General features: G+C 27.4%; 1 protein-coding gene across 1 annotated transcript in view; it reads right to left on the minus strand.

Annotated features, from left to right (window-relative positions):
- Positions 1–6,553: 6,553 nt before the first annotated feature.
- The window catches only part of LOC107450208 (vacuolar protein sorting 45), a 20,139-nt gene continuing 3,158 nt past the window's right edge, over positions 6,554–23,534 (minus strand). Inside the window, exons 4-13 of the mRNA XM_043047395.2 lie at positions 23,376–23,444; positions 22,032–22,169; positions 21,071–21,181; positions 17,616–17,750; positions 17,242–17,352; positions 15,892–16,059; positions 13,059–13,217; positions 10,752–10,859; positions 10,549–10,670; positions 6,554–6,785 (exon numbers count right to left, since the gene is read on the minus strand). Coding sequence (XP_042903329.1) covers positions 6,569–6,785; positions 10,549–10,670; positions 10,752–10,859; positions 13,059–13,217; positions 15,892–16,059; positions 17,242–17,352; positions 17,616–17,750; positions 21,071–21,181; positions 22,032–22,169; positions 23,376–23,444 — 1,338 coding nt within the window. The 3' untranslated portion in view covers positions 6,554–6,568. The remainder of the gene's footprint in view (positions 6,786–10,548; positions 10,671–10,751; positions 10,860–13,058; positions 13,218–15,891; positions 16,060–17,241; positions 17,353–17,615; positions 17,751–21,070; positions 21,182–22,031; positions 22,170–23,375; positions 23,445–23,534) is intronic.

Genomic DNA, 23,534 nt, shown 5'->3' on the forward strand with positions numbered 1-23,534 from the left:
TGCCTTACCCCAGACATTTTACGAACATTTATAGAACTTAAAAACACTCCTTTCGAAAATTATATATATGCATAAAAATTGGACATTTTGCGCGATCTTTTTAAATAATATTTAAACGATGCGACGTGGACAAGATCAACTTAGAAGCTCCGTATTGGTTTGGAATCTTTGATCCGGCGCAAAATTCGAAAACAAAGTTCAAAGCCAACGGACATCGCTAAGTGATAGCTTTCATGACGATAGGGAATAGTTCACAAAGATATTGAAAATTATTCATTCATTTTCATCAAAGTGGAAAATAATGCGAAATCGACAACATTTCAAAACAGATTAATAAGATTTTAAATATTATCTGTTTTAAAACTTAGACAATTTTTTTTAAGTATAAAATATATATACTCATAAAATAGTGTCCCGCAGTGGACTGATCGTTAAGACGCAGTTCCCAGCAGATCACCGAAGTCAAGCATCACTGACTGCGGTCAGTGTGCGGGTGGGTGACCACTTTGATCAGTTTGCGTAGGGACCGAGGGTGTGCGGTATTGGTCCTCGTTGAAAACTGTTCTACCGTAAAGTGCTCGACTTCGCGTGCAGGTCGTCGGGTTACCGAAGCGGAGGTGCCATCCCCTCTGCAGAGGGTCAAAATTGTAATGGCATGTCATCGGATCATCCTCAGGGATGTTTCCCAGACCGTCGCCAATAGCCCATTGTGAAGCTCTAGTGCGACGTAAATGAACAAATCAATCAATCATAAAATAGTTAAAAATATGGACAAAACCTGAAAAAAATATCTTTTCATAACGATTAATGAAAAGAGAATAAATTATTAAAATAAAATATTTTTAAAATATAAAAAAAAAATTGATTAAAAAGCCTTTTTAAACAAAATGTACATGGTTACACCCTGCATATTGTACTTTATTTTATTTTCAAAAATATTTCAGATCATTCGAATCAGTTTTATTCTATTTATTGAGACAAGCAACTTTTCTGGGTAATACTTTTCGATGTTTATCCTAACAAAATTAAAAAAAAAAATAATAATGCGGGAGAGAGAGATTTTTAACTTCTGGTTTACTTTGCTATTTTAAAGGATTCGTTTAAGCTTGTGTTTATGTGAAACGTCACTACAGACACGCTAAAAATTTGTAACAACTTCAACTTGATGAAAGTTTTGTTAATTCAAAAGTTAAAACTAAAATGAGAAAGACTTAATACATAAAAGAAATAAAATAACATTCAATACCATCTTCCTAACAACTACGAGGCAGGTCACTTGGTACACCAAGTGGATTGATATGCAGTGTGGAATAAGATCAACAAGCTGAGAAAACGGCAACGTTTCTGTAGCAATAGGACTTAGCATTTACACAATCTTCAGGAAAACGCTATATATATCAAAAAAGTGTGCAATTTAATGGCTCTGACTTCTTGAATAACTTGCGATCAGAACCAAGACACCATTTATCAACTCCCTCTAAAGACCAGATCTTCCTCAAGTGATTTTCCCACCTTCAGCAAGCTTTAAAAATGTACAGCAGGAACAACGTTTTTAAATGAGCGAAGAAATCAACATGCATAAGGTTAAAACATTTTTTTCTAAACAGGACTTTATGCCACTAATGTCAGAATGGTATAAATACCCAAACGATTGCGGACACAACTAATGAATTTCATTAAATAAATTGTATGAAATGTTCTCTGTCTCATTATTTATTGACTGCCTCATTATTTAAATAGTTTAAAATGTATCATTATAAGATGTTGAAAAGGACGCTATGCAACGGAAGAAACCCTTAATAGCAAATCCTCTCAGGTTTTTTAAAAATGTAAGTACTGAAAAAGTAAGTTCAGGTAGCTTAGAGGAAACCATTAAAGATCAAAAACTGAAGAAAAAAAATTTCAAAATGCAAACGAGTTATGCAGTGGGAATCCTACAATAATTTGTTGTTGCCAGTTGAACAAGCCAAGCTCACCAGCCATCGGTTTTTGGGGAAACAAGTCAGGAAGGGGCAAATTTTGTTTGACAAGAGAGCACCACAAAGGCGAAAGGACGTTTTAGCTCAAAACCCCAAGGGTAGATGGCAGCACCACTCATTCATGAGGCCACTTCCTCAATTTAGACATTGATCAGAAGGGGAAGGAAATTTTCTCCAGATCCCTGGTACTGCTCAGCATCTAACCAGAGGACATTCGATTCCACAGATTTTTTACTAGCAAGTATATTGCCTGTACTCGGTGCAATAATTTGCATCTTGAAGACATTTTTCTCAGCATTTAAAACTTTATGGTATTCTCTTTGATTTACATGAACTCTCTTTTCTCTAAACTTGAAAATACCAATGAAAATGAAACAGAATTTGCAATGAAAAGTTTCACCCGCATTATAGTGTCCTCTTGAGGATATAAAAGTGTGATAACAAATGATTTTGATTACTAATTGAATGGACTGTTAATAATGGACAGTAAAAAAAGGCGAGTTTAGAAAAATTGACAAAAAAACAGGACAGAATATGTTTCAAAGTATTCCAGGAAACAGTTTTGGATATGGCTAGGCAATTGAGTTTGAGGGGAGTTTTTGTTTATACCCAAGCTTCTTAACCCCTTAACAAATGGTTAATTTTCAAGAAAACGGTCATAAAAGTGTCTATTTTGCCAAATGCAGGTATTTGATTAGTTATCTAGTTTAAAATAAACTAACTATTTACAATCACCTTAAAAATATCCTGGTACTGCTATATGGTGTGGAAAATGAGAAATAAAATGTTTTCCGGGCAAAAGAAATGAATTAGTTTTATTTTTATTGCGCATTACTACTGAACACTCCAGCCCGTCACTATCACGGAAGTGAGAAGTAGCGAGCGAAAACTCACCCCATCATTTTCACAGGAGCGAGAAGGAATGTTAAAACAGAAAAATGAGCAATTTTAATATATTTTACATAGTAAATTATTTTAAAAATTGCAATCTTTTTTTCTCATTTGGGGAATTGAAGATTTTGCATGAGTTCCTCGTAATATTTGCACATTTCCCAGGAGCTTACATAATGATTGAATAATCCCATATATGAACACAAATTTCGCAGACAAGAATGTTTAAGTAAAAACAAGTTCTAAAATAACATTCTTTTCATGTAATTAAATGAAGGGACGGAGGGGGCTATTTAAATAATTTTCGAAAAGTTTTACCTAACATCATTTTGAATATATCTAGCAATTCTTAAAATTTAAAACATTATTCTTCATTTTGAATGATACAAATTATAATTCAGTTGCATATTTTTTAATTATTAAAATTTAAAACTTTATTCTTCATTTTGAATGACACAAAATATAATTCAGTTGCATATTTTTTAATTATTAAAACTTTATTCTTCATTTTGAATGACACACAATATAATTCAGTCGCATATTTTTTAATTCTTAAAATTTAAAACTTTATTCTTCATTTTGAATGATACAAAATATAATTCAGTTGCATATTTTTTAAATTAGTCTTTCTCTTTAAAATTGCTTACGTCCACACAAGCTTCAAAACACGGGGCAAGCATTGATTAGTCATAAAATTATGAAATCTATTATTTATAAAAAGTAAGTATAATCAAATTTAACTTACTTAACAAAAAGACATTTTTGATAATATATATTTAATTATGGTGTGACTTAGTACTTTAATTTTGTCCCCCTCAAAAATTTGGACAAACACGACATCCATGAATTTAACTCTGTCCATGAAGAAGATATGCTTATTCGGTTAATAAGGTATGCTTCTGATTTCGAATTCTAATTATTTACTTGCAATTATTAGCATATTAGGCGGTGTATTTATTGAAAAGTAAATATTAAATATCAGGAAAAGTAAAAATCCGATTATTTAATCAGTTATTCAATGATTTGTCTCCCTCTCTCGACTTTAAGTCAGCTAAAAAACTGATTCTATCATTTTAAATTCTAATCCACAAAAAGAAAATAAAATTCATGTCTAATCAAAATCAAATAAATGGTTCTTAGAGTTCAAATTTATAAATTTAATTACATAAATATTTATAAGTTTTTGAATAATACCAGCCTAAATAAATATTAATTGAAAAAAAACTGAACTCTGTTGAAAATTCTGCAAAAATATTAGAAATCTATTTTTAACCTTCTTTTTTTTAGTAAAAAAAATTTTTTTTAAACATTTAAGCACAATTTAACATTTAGATTGATTAAGCTGCTCACGAAATCAATATTTTATTGAAAGTCAATCTTGAGGAAGAACCTCTAAAAAGGATGACACAAGTGTATACATTATAATCATTATAAGAATAATGAAATACTTCCAGTAACCAAAATTTTTTTAATCAGAAAAAAAATTTAAAATATGCTATAAAATTAATTTTACTAAATTAATCATAGTACAAATATTAATAAAATTAAACAAACAAAAACCCAAAATGTTGGGAAAATTTGTAAGTAAATTAAGTACTATACAAAATTAGTCTAACTTTGTAAACAAAAAACCTTATAAATGGTGTGTTAGCCATTAATCCATATTATCCCAGCAAACTTAATATGAGCATGCATGGCCACACTAGCCCCGTGAATTAGTTTATTCATTTAAGCCTATTATTGTTTATATAAATCAAAACATTAATCAAAACTGAATGTTAACATATGTAATAGATACATTTAGTATAACAAAATATCTCCATACATCTACATGCAGAAAAAGAATACATTAAAACAAAAATATCAGCAAACAATCTTTTATTATCTTTTTTAAATATCAGATATACATAATACCAGTAAATAAAATGTCATTTAAAGTTGAACTGCCAGTAAATTATGTCAACATAATTAAAAATGAAAATAGATTTTTCAAAATATTTCCATAAATTATTACACAGTAATATTACAAGCAACAGTAATTCTTTCCAAAAAAGAAAATTAACCTAATTTTTTAAAAATAAAAACTAGTTGAATTTTTAAAAAAGAAAATTTCAATTTTATTTTAGATATAAACAGAAATGGTTTTAACAGCTCTAAGTACACACATACCAATTAAACCAACTTGGATAAAAAAATGTGTTAGAGATAATACCAAGAAAAGGGAATGTATTAATACAATAATATACAAATGACTCAGTGTTTTGAACATAACATATAGCATTTTCTAAAAGCTTGGCAAGACACACAGCATAATTGAATGGAGAAAAAAAATTCTTACTTAATATTTCGTGAAATTAGATTTAAAATAACAGTAAAGTAATTGGTATTTCAAATGTGGAGTGTTAACATGAATGAAAGCAATAATTGGGGTTAGATTTATATAATCTAGGGATTTGTCCTTCCTTTCTCTCAACCGAGCTCGCCTTTCTAAAGGGACGGAAAATTCTAAATATGCTTTTAATATGTTTTATTTAATTTTCACAAAAAAACTGATGATACATTTTTACTCAAGTAATAAACTTTTGCAAGTGCAAAAGCTTATTTAATTTTTTAAAATTTATTTGACTTTAACATAATGACATAAATTCATTGGGAAGAACTTTTAACTGGAATAAATATTGTAGAAGTTTTAGTTANAAAATAAAATACAAAATTTGAATGAAATCTGCCAATTACTTTCTGAGAGATCAGATTTCAAAAAAGCTGTATTTTTTCATCTTTATTTCTGTCGAACTATTTAACAAACTTTAATTAAATTTTGCACTTTGCTATTTAAAATTGTTAAATTCAAAAATGATACAAAAATTTGTACACCTCAATATTAAAAAGGTTATATATTACTATTAACTAAGCAATAACAAATAATCTTAAAGAAATGGTTTTAGATACAACATATATTTGGCTTTATAACTGAATAATATTAATAATTAGATAAATCATTTCGATCCATTAAAAAACATTTTTCGCAAACATGATTATAGCAGTAAAATATATCATATGATAAACAGTATCTTTATTATCCAAATTTTTGAATTAAAGTTATTCATAAAAAAGTGCATTAAACTAAAACAATCTTAAAATCAACAAAAGAAAAGTTAAAGCAGCAATTCAAATTTAATTAAAATAATTAAGAAATACAATTAAAAAATGATTTATGTTTTACTTAAAATAGAAAGCAATGAGATAATTATTTTTACTTTGTGTCATATAACAGAAATTTGTCTTGAAACATTGTACAGTGGTTCAAAACAATGCATAAAAAAATAAAAAAATAACAGTATAAAAAGAGCTCAACTTATTTTCATGCTAAAAATACAATATGGTTTTTATTTATGCTTTTATCATAAATCGATTAACAACTGACCTAATTTTGAGTTAACTACCACCAATGTTTATATCTGTTGCCTTGTAAACTCCTGGATTAAGTACTCAGAGAAATTTTTTGATGGGACTCAAAAAATTCCTGCATTTGCGTTACATGGAGAGGAAAACCTCCCACAGTTAGTCTGACGGCATGGGGACTCCAACCCATGATCCACCTACCACTGAAAATATTATACCTCAGCATTGTGGTCGGTGCAAGTCGGGTGCGGAATTCCTATCTACCAGCCGTCACTGAGATTCAAACCGGGTTCAATTCATTGGGAGGCGAGCACTTTATTCCCTGACCCCCCAGTTTTTACAATACAATTGACTAAGCAAGAAAAATTATGTCTGCTATACCTGGTGAAGTTGTGAATGGTAGTTCCTCCAAGAATAACACGGACTCCCAGGCACATTTTATTAATCTGATGTACAGTAAAAGATTCTTCATATGTGACACCACCAATGTAAAACACGATTATATCTTGAGGTCTGCAAGAAATTAAAATATGATTGATTATGAATGAAACTAACAGGTGTTTCTCAGAGAGCCAATAAAAATTCAAAAAATGACAAAACCTGAGTAAGTTGATTACTTGTAAGACAATTTATTGGTTTAATTAGACAAGTTGTTATCTTATAAAGGGGGAATTTAATTCATTTAGTCAGTTTGATATTTGATTATAAAAGTCAACTTTGGTGATCAACATGCGAGGTGGTAAGCTTAACAGGTTGTTAGCTTGCCAGACAGATGTTATGATCTGGCTGTTGTTTAAGATCTTTTTCTACATTTTTACAAGTAATCCTTTATGAATAAACCATCATATACCCTCTACCTAGAACAAATGCCTTCTTAATTGGTTATGGACAGTAATTTGCATTTAGAAAAGCTTTTTAAATCCCTCTCAAGAATTCAACCAGACAAATCCTGTTTTTATAAATTATACTTTGTCATTTTTTTGCAAAAAAATATTGCATAGGTATGGGTGTTTTCATGAGCAAAATAATGAGAAACAAGGAGAGGAACAAGTTTTTGTCTGTAAGTTGCAAAACATTTTTAATGAGTTTGACTAATGATTAATATTCCCACCAGCTATGAAAGTTTAGTACCTAGGTCATCCTTTAGTGGTCCAAAAACCTAATATGGTAGACAAACTTGAATAAAAATTCAAACTTCACAATTACATAATCCATGTTATACTAAAAGAAAACAAAATTTTTTTAAAATTCTAAATAGATAAAACTTCCTTGAAAAAAACGAGCTAAAAAGCAGCAGAAATTTCAAAAAAAGAATAAAAGTAGCAATAAAGGAAACAAAGGAAATAAAAAAAATATATAAGTATGACCACCGAAGCCGACGTCTTCATTGGTACCGGCCCCGGTAGCCATAAAACAAAACCATTTCTATTGAGGGAGAAGCAAATGCCTAAATTAACTCCCTCAGTACCCCGATGGTTTTGTATAGAAGTCCAGGAAAAAAACATGAAATACAAATAACCAATTTAGAAAAGAAACTCAAACAAAATCATCAGAAAATAAAAACTCACTTAACCAGGTCAAACAGCGATTTCACAAGCAAGCTGAATGAAAAGGAAACACTAAAAACTAAAGAAAACAATGCCCTCTATTACAATGCGCAGATAGAAAATAAAAGAAGTCAAGAAAAAGACATGTAACAAATTAATAGAATGCTTAACTGGGGCTGCTCAGTTAAGACTTGAATTGCGCCCTGTTAAAAGTAAAAAATATATAAAAACCTAGAATTCTTCAATCATTTTCTTAATTAAAAATTAACATTACAAAAATTAAAAGGAAAAACATTATTACTCAATTTATTAAAAAAATTATTCTCAGCTTCCCGAAAACTTTCAACATTATTGCAAATATTTTTGATCCTAACCAAGTTTTATTAGTTTTCTTTAAAACCAAATCTCCAAAACCAATAATCTATGTAATGGTACACATAAAAAATTATTATTGCCATCAATAATACAACTAAATAAGTTCTTTACCCCACAATGAATAAAGATTAATATTTATTAAAATTGAATGAAAAATAAAACTAAAATAATATTATTAAATTGATTCAAAAAAGAGATTAAAATGATAAAATACCAATGAAAACCAAATGAATTAATAAATAAATGAGGAAAACAGAGGAAGTAAAAACTAACAAAAGTTAATTCTAAATGATCAAAAAATATTATTTTATTTGATGCACAACTATGCTGTCAGTACATAAAGGCAAACAACAGCACATCTAAATTTGAAATTTCAAGTTTTAAATTTTTTTGTACCATACACTCTCCTTAATTTTTTAGAATATCTCACAGTTAAAAAATTTTTTTTAAAAATTAATCGAATTCGCTACAAATTATTTTTGTTCCGATTATGCAAATTGCAAACATATTTCAAGGTGACAAATTTGTTGCCCATGCGTTTGATTTTAGCAAGATAAGTACAACATTTGGCGACAATTGTGGTCAGATTGGCATGAACCCTCCTAATGATTGATTGGATTATTGTATGATCATACTGACCATTGCAACAATCCTCTTTTACAAAAAGCTCATTGGGGCAGGAGGCCTTACAGGTAGGTATAGACACAGTGTGTGTAACACACATCATACTTTTGGTAGGTAACACATATCATTTAGGTAACACACATACATTTCACATTATGAATTGAATTCAGAACCATTCAATAGTAACTCATTAATAGAATTTTCAATAATAGTTTAAATATGATTGTTTGATTTTAAAAAAATTATTTGAGATCTCATACGACCAAGAATAGCAAAAATCCTGATTTTAACACATAGTTGACCTGCGGCGAGTAAAATTTTCATTACACTCGTAATTTCCTCATTGATCAATGATCGGGTTTAAAATCAATATTTAGAATGTTTCAGTTTACTTCTATATTTAACTACAAAATAATAGATGGTCCCATGACATAATTTCTGTGCAAAATTGACGGTCTTTAAAGTGTTAATTTGCTTTTTTTTTTACATTAACCAACCAAAGAATCTCTAATAAAAAGTATAATTAATACTGAATATCATTTAAAAACAATATTATAGCTAAAATAGTTCATATTTCTTACTAAAATGGTTAAAATTATATAAATATTAAAAATTAATTACTGAATAAATAAAATCATAATTAATTTTTTCAAGCTCAACTATTTAATTTTAATCTCAATAATTTTAATTTTTTCTTTTTTTTTAAATCTTTTTTAATCTATTTTGAAACATAATAATTTACATGCATATCCCTTTTCTTATTTTATAGTAAAAAACTTTCATTATCAATGAAATCAAACTTTAAAAAATAAAAATAATCACATGTATAATCATAATGTATTAAATATATTGCAATATCATAAAATATTTTAGTCTTGACAATTTTTTTCCAGGGATTTAGTCAGTTGAGTAAATGATTTTTTTTAATAACATTGATTTAAATAAATTTAAAAAAAAAATCATGTGACATAAATTATGATCTTAATCATATCTCTTCAAAAGTGAAGAAATTGAAGTTAAATTATTAAATGGATTGTAAATGCAAGCTAATGAGTAAAAATCATTAAAAACAGACTTTTATTAAATCTTTTTTTCTTTCTGAATCAATACAAAATCTAATATGTTAATAAATATGTAAGCAGTACATAGAATGAATTTCATACAATTTGCTGCAAAATGCCCTTATTATTTCATAAAAGTTTAAACAATTATTACTGTAATTCTTTAAATGTTAATTATGTAATTAATTAATTATATCAATCTAGTTAAGACAGTTTATAGCAATTAGGTTTTTCAATTAGCATGCCTTTCAGCTAAGAGGACAATTTTCTCAATTCCGACGATCTGCACATCACTGTATTTATTTAATGTTTTCATAAATTGTTTCTTGTTTTAATTAAGTCTAAATTACATTTATACATACTATTGTCTAAATTATATTCCAAATCATATTTGCACACTTAAATAATACTTTGTTAACCTATTGAATAATATTAAAAAATTAAAATTATGGCATTGAATATATGAATACACAATTTTTTTAAATGCATTGAATTACAGGTAAAAAACTAATTTTTGTTATTATTTTGTAAATTTCAAACATATTTCAAGACAGCAATTTTGTCGCCGTTAAGTATGATTTTAGCAACATTTGTAGAAAAGTTAGCGTCAATTGTCAACATGTCGCCCTACTGGCCTAAACCCTAATGATGAATGATTTTAGCACTTACTTTTCCCTGAGTTGCGTGCCACTCAAGTATGGATAGGATGTTTCTTTTAATTTTCCTTTTAAAATTTCATCCAGTATTTCTTTAAGTAGTGGAGTGTGCTGAGTGTATATATTTTCGACACCCTGCAAATACAAAATTTTAGAATGACAATCTGGAGATATATTTTGTTACACATAAAATGCACAATCAATAAATCACCTTACCTTCAAACCTTTTATAACTCTTTTTGTAAATGTTTTGACATTTTCAGTTGTAAACAGATCATTACGCCCACTTTTATTGCCACTAAATTCTAAAAGAGCTCGCACCATCTGAAAGTACAATTTATTAATTTACCTAATGTAAAGAAATATTGACAAAAAGTAGATACTCATAAAGAATCTACTACAATGTAAGCAACAAAAAAAAATATTCACAGGACCAAACTGAAGGGATAAACTTTGTTGGTTGCAAATTTAAATGTCTCTCAATAACACATTCATTTTTAAATTATACAGGGTGCGTAGCCAAATCGTTCAACAAAAAATAAGCACCTTTTCAGTACTTTTTAAGCACTCAAAAAATATTTTTAAGTACTATATACATTAACAAAATGCAAAATAATTTTCAAAGACTTTTACATGATCATGATAAGTTTCTGTCAAAGAACTCTTTTCTTGATTATAATTATCCATTATAAAATGATCAGGAGTATTTTTCGGTTCGATATCAGGGGGTGAAAAATGAAGCTTGAAATTGAGAATATCTTGCAAAATGCACCAGAGTTGCACATGAGAGTGCAAGAATCTCACCGAACCCAGATCAGTAGACACACACGTGGACTCAGAAGTATTTCATCAAACATGTTACAGAATTGGCGATTTTATATGCTATGGGCTGACGGAAAGATAAAATGGATTGTGGTTGAATGAATTGTGAAAGTGTTGAATAGAACAATGTGAAAAGCATGCTTTTGCATAATACATGGCAAAAATAGACATGGTAAAAAAAAATCTAATTTTCGAAAATGGAAAATTAAGCACTTTTTAAAAACAATGAAAAAAGCACATTTAAGGGCTTTTAAAAAACACCCAATGAAAAAAAGCATCTTTAAGGGCTTTTTATGCACCATGTTATAACAATTCTGCAACCATTGACTGCAACTGCATTTGACGTCTTATTAAATAGATAAAATGTCAAATATTAAGTCTCTTAAAAGAAGCATAGCATTGCTAAATTATTTCATGCTGACAAAAACAATTAAAAGTATTTACTTTAAAATCATTAAAATCATGAAAATTACTATTAAATCATAACAATAATACAATTAAAAAGTCAGTCTCAAATTAATAAGACTTTGTTGATTAAATAAAAAACTAAAATTTGAACTTGATTACTGTAACTATTCCCCACTTTTCAAAAACTTAATTTTTATAGTTTGATTTTTTTATTGTTGACTGAAAACTTTTAAACTCAAAATATAAACGATATCTTTAAATATAAATGCACAGAAAGAATATTTTAGAACAGATCTGTAATATTAGAGTTACTATACAGCATCACATACAAATCCCTCTGTGTATTTCAACAAAAAAACGATAATTGGGTAACATGACATTTTAATATTATTTATATTTCACTATTATACTAACAATAAATGGTATAAAAATATTAATAAATCAGATTTTCTAACAGATTTTTTATTTCCCAGAGTGTTGCTTTTTCTGAAGCTTCTTACTTCCTCAAAGAGTTGATTTACAAAGATTGGTTTAGCTCGGTGTCATTTAACGGTGCAAAGTAGATTAAATTACATACAAATTGTACAGAGTCATCACCAGGGTTGGCGAGGCTTAGGAATATGTATAGAATTCACAGAAAAATCTATGGTTCTAACCATATTGACCTAAGTCCGTACTTTCAAAACTGCTTAAACTGCCAAAAAAATTTCTTCAAAGCTGGAAGTTATAATTAAACAATAATAAAAAATTTGAGATATTAGAGTTAAACAATAAAACAAGATCAAAAACCCTATGAATTAAAATATTATTAAATGAGAGGATCCACATCTTAAAATATTATTACAAAAAAAAGCTACAGAAAAAAAAAATTCCATTTAAACAAATAAAATTAGAAAGTGTAATGTTTTAAGTGAATTATGATAAAAAACAAAAGCCTATAAATTTTGCTATCATTATTAATTGGAAATCTTGCCTTGGAAATATATTACTAAATAATTTTAATATTATGCTACAAATCTTTGGGTGGAGTTTAAAACTAAAAATTATTTTTTATTAATAAAAATATTTGCAATTAAATGTATTGAGATATATATTTAAAAGGCCTTGTACACTTTAACATATTTTGAGGACGGAAATTCCACGTATCTTGCTCAATATTAGTTTAGAACACCCAAAACTGCTAGCTTTACTTTAATGATTAAAGGGTTAATACATCAACTTTTGAAACAAATCTATTCCAATTACAAATATTACATTTTATTGGATATAAATATGAGAAAGAAAACTCTATACCTTAACGAGTTTTTCATTTGTATTCCTTTTCTTTAAGAGAGTAATCAGTCCATTGATATCGTTATTACTATTTTTTTCATAATGAAGAGCATATAGCATAACAAGTCTCACGGCATCAATTTCTCTAACTTTATCATCACCGAGCAGCTTCCTGATTTTCTGAAAATCAAATAAAATTATAAACGATATCCTAAATCAAATTTATTGATATAAAAATATTAATATGGTTGTTGTAAAGGTAAAATGAACAAATAAAACTATAAACTTTATCCTAAATCAAAAATTTTTGATATAAAACTATTAATATTGTTGTTTGAACTAAAATGGATTAAATATAACCAATGAAATAATACATAGGAAATTATCTTGATCAACATATTATTATTCAATGAAATAATGAGTAGCTAGATAGACTAGCATTAACTCTATAGCAGCTTAAAATTTATTCAAAGTTAAAAAAGACCGCATGATCAAATAAATGCCTACTACAGAAAGGATAAGATAATCTCCTTGAGCCCACTTATTAACTTCTTCAATCAAGTGTTCAAGAAAGGTCAAAACTCATTTATTCCCAGCTAATAAAAGTGGTTTTTAATGCTCCTAAAGAAAAAATTAATTTGTCATAACGAAAAACTTTGTCTGCTGTACTAAGAACATGGCATTTAAGGAAAATGTTTTAAATTTGTAAACAAGTCTTTTAACTCATAGCCATATTGCAAAATCAAACCAATCTAACAATGTGAATGCTCTGAAGCATAACTGAAAGAAGAATATTATATTAGCTATATTTTAAAATCAAACCAATCTAACAATGTGAATGTTCTGAAGCATAACTTAACGAAGAATTTAGCAGTAACTAAAGCAGAGCGCATTAAAATCCTCCAACACCTCTACCCTTGTCATTTTGCCTTTTTGATTTGTGTTTTCCTGATTTTTTTTTGGACTTATGATTACATACGATTATTTGACAGCACAATACCTTTTAAAAAAAGGTTGAAAATAAAGGGGTTATTTTATTCATTTAGAATTAATAGAGCTTTATAATATTTAGAACTTCAATGGAATTTTCCTTCAAACTTTAAAGAATTAAAAGTTATATGAATTGTAGTTTTGAGTAAGTAATTTAAAACTGCACATTAGTCAGTATATAGATGCTTTAAAATCTAATTTGATTCTAGTTTAAACTAACGAAAGCTGACTAAGAGGGTACTAAAAAAAGTTTTTTAAAGCTATTTATACAGAAACAAGTTTATTTATCAGAAGTCTAAAATAACTGTATACTATTTAACTGCCCTTCAAAAAAAAACTGTTGATAACAGAATTGTACAACTTTATTCGAAAAAATTAATACAGGATCTTAAACACTACACATTTAATAACTCAAGCTATGATTGGGTGACGTCCTTGTATTTTACATGCATAGAAAGATTTCATTAAGTTTAAAAACTTGCAAAACTCATCCTTTATTTTTCATCCAGATTTAGCACTGATATAGACAAGGCAACAGCAACATTAAGTTCAAAAGTAAAAATAAAAAATATTCTCAGTCAGAATTAAAAAAAAAATAGTTTCTATAAATTTCAAGGTATATTTTACAACACACAACTTTAAAAGTTTTATAAAAACTTAAAATTCATAAAGGTGTAGATGAAACAAAATATATGTTATTCTCAAGAAACAGAGTCTCAGACCCCTACCTTGAAATAAATTCTTATAGATATGAAACAGTGAGGAGTTTTATTTACTTAGGATCAATTATTACCATTGACAACAGAATTACTCCTGAAATAAAAAACCGACTCCATTTGGCGAATAGGGCTGTCTATGGGCTGAGAAGATTTATTAAATCTAGGTTTCCTTCTAGGAAAACAAAGTTCTTAATCTACAAAACTCTTGTCCGGCCAGTCTTGACATACGCCTCTGAAGTTGGACAATGACAAAACTGGAGAAAAATTGTATCGCAATTTTTAAGCGAAAGATTTCGCGGGGTATACTTGGTGGTGTAAATAAAAACAATAACTAGAGAAGGAGATTTAACTTTGAACAGTACAAGATTTATAAACAACCTGATATTATTAAATACATAAACATAAATAGAATGAATTGGATCGCCCACGTGATTCGAATGAGGAACGACAACACAATAAAAAAGATACTGCTTTTAGATCCACTGGAAAGAAAAAAGCGCGGAAGCTCTTGTCAGATGGGCTGACTCAGTGGAGTCTGATTCTCTAGCAATTAATTAAAAAAACTGGAGATCAAAGATAAATCGGAAGTCGTTGTGGAGAAATCTTCAGAGGAAGGCATTGGCTCACATTGGGCTGTCTGGCCAACTATGATGATGATGATGAAAATTCATAAAGTGTATACAATGAATATTTGAAAAAATATGCCCATAAATATAGTTTAGCTTTGTGAAATGAATTTAGCAATTGTTTTTATTACCAAATCGATGAAGATAACACATTTAAGTTATTTTAAGAATTGTAGCTAAATAGAAACAATTCATATTACACATTTAAATGTTTGCCACACGTAACTGATAAATATTTTAATGATTTAATAGTTTCTTAACTATATCAAAATTTTCAAGTGGAAGTAAAATATTTCCAAATGCTTATATACACTGATATCAAATACAAAATATTACCAAACACATTCAGAACTATAATATCATCCATTAAAAGGTACTCACTAATATTAACTGTTATGTATTTGGACAACAATCTTGTCTTAAAAATTTATGCCTTGGCTTATTATTTAGTCATCATTTAACTGAAATCACAAGTAGTAAGCTGATAAGCCTCATAAGTTATTAATAAACTTAAATTACCTTTAGAGATTCTCCATGATCTGATTCACAAGCAAGCTCTTGTTCTGCCTCTGATACTTCAAGGAGACTGTGGCTGCCAACTAATCTCGAGAGCTCCCCAACTAAAGTCACATGTTTAGAAACAGTACCAGACATTTTCTTAAACTGTGGGTACGTTTCCACAAATGCCTAAAAGAAGAAAGCATAATTATATTTTATGATGAACACATCAATCTATACAGAATGTTGTATAGTAACTGCCCTTAAGACACATCTTAAAAATCTGTGCCACAAATGTAGTGAAAAAAATCATAAATGTAAAAAATTATAATTAAAATGTAGGGGGAAAAAAAGGTTTCAAGCTACAACAAATCACAATTGAACTCAATAAAATGTAAAGAGGAATAAAAAATAATTTAAATCTAAACTTTTGTTCCAGTGCCACTGAAGTAATTAAAAAATTTTGATTCCTTTAATTTTACCACTGCTTTTACAGACTTCAATAATGATTTGTCAAAGTTTGGAAAAATTCTTTTTAAAAATATTTTTAACAATTTTAAAACTATATATTAAAAGCAGTCAATGTGGAACATCTTGTATAAAAAAGAACTAAAATAGCAAAAAAGAATTCATTTTGAAATAAGGTTTTAAAAAAACGGTTTTAAAAGAAAAAAAATGGTAATAGTTCTATAAAAATTGAAATTTATTAATGAATTTGAAGTAGCATAATGCAAACTGTATAGTCTTGCTATTTTCAAAAAATTAAAAAAAAAAATTGAAAGATAAATTAAAATGAAGAAATTAAAGATGTTATTTTTTTAAAGAATTAATGTAAAATTTTATTTTATGACTGAATTTTAAAACAGATAAAATAACAAATTAAATTTTAGAATCAATAAATGTTAGCAAATATGTTACTTAGCTAATTAGTTTAAGTACATGAAATTAATTCATATCTATTTATTTTTCGTAGGATGTATCTCATATAAATTGGATTTGTTGACTTAAATTATAATAGACAGTTTTTTTCTTTAAGTTCAGCATATTTTTTAGATTTTAAGATAATTAGACTTTCAAATTAAGGAAATTCATATTTTTATCAGTATATTTACAATAAAGTTTTATATAAAGAATATAACAAACAGTATGCAATATAATTAATAATTCAATAACTTGATTAGCTATGTTACTCATTATTTTTTAATATATTTGTCAATATACTTATTTCATTAAATAAGAAAACAAAATAAACAATGGAAACAGTAAATATTATTTTTTTGAAAAAGGAGAAAGTAAGTTAAAATTAAAATAATAATGAGAATAAGAATAAAGGGAATAAATCAATTTTGATAGATGAATAAAATTACATACTTTCATATCGGCAATAGATTCGACTTTTTTCTGACTCTTAGTCTTTTTCTGGAAATCATCCATTAACTCTTTTATTTTCACACCAATTTCACCAAAATTTGAATATAAATTCTGTAAAGGAAGGAATATAAAATTTCTAAGCAAAAAAATCCCAATTCACCACATAAGATATAGATACATGCTCATGCATACATCCCAATTCAAATAATGTCTCAATTGTTTTAATAAAATGCATGCATAAAAATATTTAATGCTACCATATAGTTTTTTTTAAAAGTAAATTTTCTTTATCCCAATATAATGATGTTGATGCAAATGGCTGTTTAGGCTACAAAGTAAAAAACAGGTAATAAAAAAGGTATAATTTGATTTACAGAAGCATAGAATTCATCATGTTCTGGGGATAAAACAACTTCTTGAAGTTCTTTACTGATTCCAGGAACATTGGATAGATTGACTCTGTTGTTGTTGATTGCAAGCAACTCGTGAACCATAGCTTGGTACGTCCACTAAAATAGAATTTCAATATAAACTTCTTTAGAAAATGGAAAAAACATACTTCAAAACAATTGATAAAATAGCAAATAATATTACATATTAATCTTGTAATATAGTAGAACACTATGAAAGTAATTAGATATTAGAGTTCAAAATATTTATAATTAAGTTATACAGTCAGTTATTATTTTTCCGTTTCTCACGGGAAATTTCTTTTTATTTTCAATCAAATTACCGTAAAATAAATTTGTTAAATATTGGAAATGAATTATTTTGAAAATATATGGTAAAAACTAACAACAATTAAACACAGTACAGCAGTATACTTATTGACTGAAAATAAAAATAAATAAATAATACTGTTTAAGTCAAATACAAAGTATATGAGTACTAATTATACTAGAAAATACAAAAAAAAAGTCTATCAGAAAGTATGAAAAGTAAAGAAAAATATGTACCTTAACATTAACTAAAGTTTAAAGAAAAGTAAATAGAGTTCTAAAGTTTAACAGAGTAATAGAGTTCAAAGTAAAAAGGGCTAAATTTTACAAATATAGATTTATCATACAATTTACCAATATAGCCATATTCTTTAAAAAAAAACAAGAATTTAAAATAAAAAGCAACAATAATAATAAAAATACATAAGAAAAACTAATTTTTTTTTCAATTTGGTTATATTATATACTATTTGGTTATCTTGGTTACATTATATCTGAGGTCACAGAATTAAATGACTTAAAAATTAGGGCATCACTGACCAAAACAGATTGTGTTTTGTATTGAAATTAAAATCCTCTTAAATTTATTATATAATTTGTTTATTTGTCCAGTTACAGTCTAAACTACAGTATTTAATTAAATTACCGTTTTAGATGCTAAAATACATTAGACATGCAAAAATTTCTCTAGTATACAATTATTTTTCATTAGGATTTTGTAATTTTTCTTCTTTTTACAAATTTTTTTTGAGAATATTCCATTAAATTATTAAAATGTTAAGCAGTAATTCTTAGTTGACTTAAAAATTTCAGTTACATTTTCGACATTAGATAATTTCTGTCTAAAATTGTAATAATGTGTGTGGTAATGAAAACAGCTGTTTCCTTATTGATTCTAGGCATTGTTTTTTTAGACAACTTATTTAACTATTATCAAACAGGTGCACCTATTAAAAGTTTTAAAATGATTGTGATGAAAAATTGCACTGTGTGTATTTATCGTTACTTATTTTGTATTAGTCAAGATTTTTCTATTAATATACTTGATTTGAATTATGATCCGTTTTCCCATTCATTTAACTTAATTCATGCCTAATTTCTAAATAACGAACTAAATTGGCAACATTTACTTGCCCTTGCCAGAGCAAATCCTTACCTTATACCTCAAAGGTTACTTTCTATTTTATATTATAACCGTCGTTGAACAGCCGGCCCCATTTTTGGGTTTACGACTACTAATCAGGGTTGGGGTTTCAGACGCCCTAAACTGGTTTGGACAGGACATGTGGGTTTTACTGTCTTAAAGTGTCCAAAACCTTGAACATTCATAAAAAGTAAAATTCTATAAGTGTAACCATTGTACACATAATAATTACATATATCAATAAATATTTGATATTTTTTATACAATTTACTTCAACTTATTAAAGAAAAATAATATAATATAATAGGAAAAGGTTTATAATTTTTGAAGCTCCACAATTCATTGAACAATAAAAGTGAATACCTTATCCTTTAAATATAAATATGCTTTTAATACTGATAAATTATGTTCTTGCATAAGGATAAATAATGCAATATTAAAAATAATAAATTTGTTCAAAAATTAACCTTCTATTTTTCACAATATTTTTTTAAAAAAATGTTATAATTTCTGCATTACAGGATGATAAAAAAGACATCTATTTAAAAAAAAAATTGTTTTTAAATATAAATATATTAGTTTCAATTGGAAATACAAAATAACTTGAAAAATGTATTAACAGTTTTGAAGGGCATAACACCAGTTTCGGTTACTGACACCGGTGATGTATCACCACTATGCAAAAAGAATTGAACATGAATGAAATAAAAGTATTCTTGAATAGTACTATAGATAAATAAACCTGTTTATGACTAACCAAGCACTTTCTTAGTCCCTAATAGCTTAACCTGTATGGCAAGGTCAAACTTCAGTTATGTGCTATCGAATGTTAAGAGGACTAATTGAACTTGATTACTGATTAATCTTCTTTTGTTTAATGTTTAAATTGAAGAGTCAAACAATATTAATAAAACATTGTACTTTTAAAAACAAATATTCTCTAGTAGATTTAATTATCAATATGTTATTAGTTCTACATTTATTTTACCTTTTAAATATTGTTCACATAAAATTGTGACATATTTGGAGTAAAAGGGTTTTGGACAGTTTAAGACAGGTTTGGAAAGGACGGTTTAAACAGTGGATTAATCCATTCTGTCCTAAACCTTGCCAACTCTGTCTCAAATGTTCAACTCCGTAGCCTTGTAATTTTTAATCCAATCCAGAAGACAAGAGAATTCTTGGATCAAGCATTGGGAGAAATTTTGCCCTCGTGGAAGACTTATTGATGGATCCAACCCGCACTTGCGTTACATGGAGAGGAAGACTACGAGAATCTCCCAAAGTTAGTCTAATGGCAAAGGGACTCTATCCCGTGATCCGTCTACCACTAAGGATATTTCAAGCCAGCGCTGTGGTCGGTGCAAGCCGGATGTGGATTCGTATCGACCAGCCATTGGTGGGATTCAAACCCGATTCACCTCATTCGAAGGCGAATGCTCTATCCCCTGAGCCACCATGATTCTTGAAGACTACTTGCAGTTACTGAAATAATTAATTATTTCACTAGAATACTAAGAATAATAAAATTGTTCTTTCTTCGCCTGTTAAATTTGTGGCACGTTCACATGAATCACATTAATAAGAGACACCATGGCACCTGGTAAGTTGTGATAGGAGATATGCATGGTAGCTAAAACCAAATAAAAATTTGTTTTAATCGTTAGTCTAAAATCATCATGACCAAAACTATAATTTTGAAATTACGCATCGCAATAATGTTCTTAATTTTAAAATTTTGCAACTACCAAGCAAGATTTTGAATAATCTAAGTAGACATACGTTTGGTTGAAATGGTGCAAAAAATATTAAATAATTATTAAATGAAATCATTGAATATAATACTAGATCTATAATCTTAAATCTAACTTAATGATCATCAAATATATTATTTTTAAACAATTTTGGAATTTTTTGTTTTTAACTTAGCACAGAAAATCATATGTGTACAAAATTTACAATGAACCTGATTTAAGAGTGGAGTGACTGCATCAGATTTTCGATCCAGAATCAAGAGTAGAGGAGGTATGTCCGGTCTCCGGAAGTCAAAAAGAGCATTTTCCTTGGCAATGGTATGCTAAACAGAAGGAAAACAAATAACCCTTTTTGTTATAACATAGATTCAAATATAAAGTTTCTTAAAAATATAATTAGAAAATAAAAACACATGCAATCCTAATCTAAAGTGAACTATTGCAATACATATAAAACCTAGAAATAAAAGTAATAACACCTCTTTTTTATCAGCTATTTAAATATCTTTCAGAGAAAAGTGATATAACCAACTTTTTTTACTATGAATTATATTGTAGGTAATCTGTCAATTTTGAACAAAAATGCCTATTTGGGATTAGAAATTTCATATAATATAAAAAATGTTATTAATGTAAATATTTTAGAAAGTTATTGCTACACTTATGAAACAACTACTAATGATTGTGCACCCATTAAAAAAATTCAAATTTAAAAAATATTATTTTCACCTTTTTTTTAAAAAAAAAAATAACAATTAAATTAAACAAATATTTAAAAAACAATGAAAAGCTGAAATAAATGTACTATAAGATAAGCAAAATTATAAAGTATAGCGAAATGAATTAATTATGAATAAATTAGATCACAGCTTAAACATCTTCAGCTAATTTAAAAGCAACTTTCACAGAATAATCCGAATACCCAATAACCAGTACAGGTACTTTTAACAGGTAAAAATTTAAAAAAAATAAATAATGATACATTCTGGGGTTTCGACATCTATTAAAAAAAAATCTGTTATTGAAGAATGTAATTTTTATTTTTTTTTAATGAAAAAAAATTCAATTAATAAAAGCTTCATATTACAGATTGAGACAAGTTTATATTAAAATGTGTAAAATAAGAATACATAGAAATAAAGAAATTAATTTGAGAATAAATTGGATCATCACCTTAACACCTTCAGCTAATTTTCTAGCAGCTTCGGATGAATCCTGATACCTGATAACAGGTATTTTTTTCAAAGCCAACAAAATTGCAATAAGACCCTGTATTGATCTCTGAAGATGATTGGCACTCAAAGAACGACTCTAAAGAGACAACAAAACAATTTATTCATTCAGACAACAAGATAAACAAGTGAAATGAATTAAAACTATTTTGGATATTGAAAATAGAGATCAATTGGAAATAGAGATTTTTTAAAAATCAAACTCTGGAAGGCAAAATATGATTTTTAACAATGATGCAAGATGAAGAGAGTATGATTTCAATAGTGGAATCATTATTTTTGTAGCATTTAAATTTCTCAACCTTTATATATTAGCTGCAAAAAAATTAAGCTGAATTGCAAAAACGACTCAAATAGATTAATAAATACATAAATAGTCAACCTTTTGCCATGCAGTTTTTCAATTCTATAAGAAATAAAGTTCGCTTACTAGTTAATCAGCAATAGTAATTTATAAAAGACAGAAAAAGTTTTAATCTGTGAAATTTAAATAGCTAAAGAATATAATAATAACCATGCATTTAATACTTTCTGTCTAATTGTAAGTTTCTTATTCTTGCCAGTGTAGTAAAATTACATTATTTTGCATTTAAATTTGCAAATATTTATAAACTAAACACTAAAGAATCTTATGAAAGCTTTAAAGTAATACTGCAACAAAACTTTCTTCAAATAATACTTTAGAAAATAATTTTCAACAGGTAATTAAATTTTTAAAAATGAGGAGTGCTTTCACAGTATTTGAAATTAATTGTGGTTAAGGGATCATTAACTTAACCATCTTGATATAACACTTCAGAGGTCCCTCTCATCATTTAGTCACAAATCAGCAAACTTTATCATAATTTTAAATACTCTCTGTATTTTTTTAAAAATTATTTTAACTTTAATTTTTAATATAATGTATTAGTCAACCAAACTTTTTAAAAAATGTTAATTTATGTAAAGCTTTATTTGCATCTTCTAATTAGTAAACCAAAATCTAAATATTATATTTTCCAGGATTTTTAAACATTATTTTTAAAACAGATTTAATACTTTTTAAATATTTCATAGAGAGTTGTGAACGGATTAGAGAAAGTGTACAAAGACTAGTAAAAGTTTTTAGACTCTTGTCCTTTGAACTAAAGACAAAATTTCTTTATTTCTACTCCTTTGCAATAATGAACAAAGCTATTAATGCCCACTGTGAAGGCTAGAACATTGTCTAGGTAAGAACTGATTACCACTTCCTTAATGTGTAATCATAACCTCAACTACATTAAGAGCAATAAAAATTACTTACTTGGTAACAGCCTATTATATTTAATGAAAACAGATGAGGCCCAACTGGTATAAAGTCTCCATAAAATTCCTAAAAAAAAAAAATTAAGAACTTTTCAGATTAATTTAACATTATTTAAAAGCATTTTTTACTATTTCTTATATATATATATATATTTTG

This window comes from Parasteatoda tepidariorum, chromosome 2, assembly GCF_043381705.1.
Source record: "Parasteatoda tepidariorum isolate YZ-2023 chromosome 2, CAS_Ptep_4.0, whole genome shotgun sequence".
Lineage (NCBI taxonomy): Eukaryota > Metazoa > Arthropoda > Arachnida > Araneae > Theridiidae > Parasteatoda > Parasteatoda tepidariorum.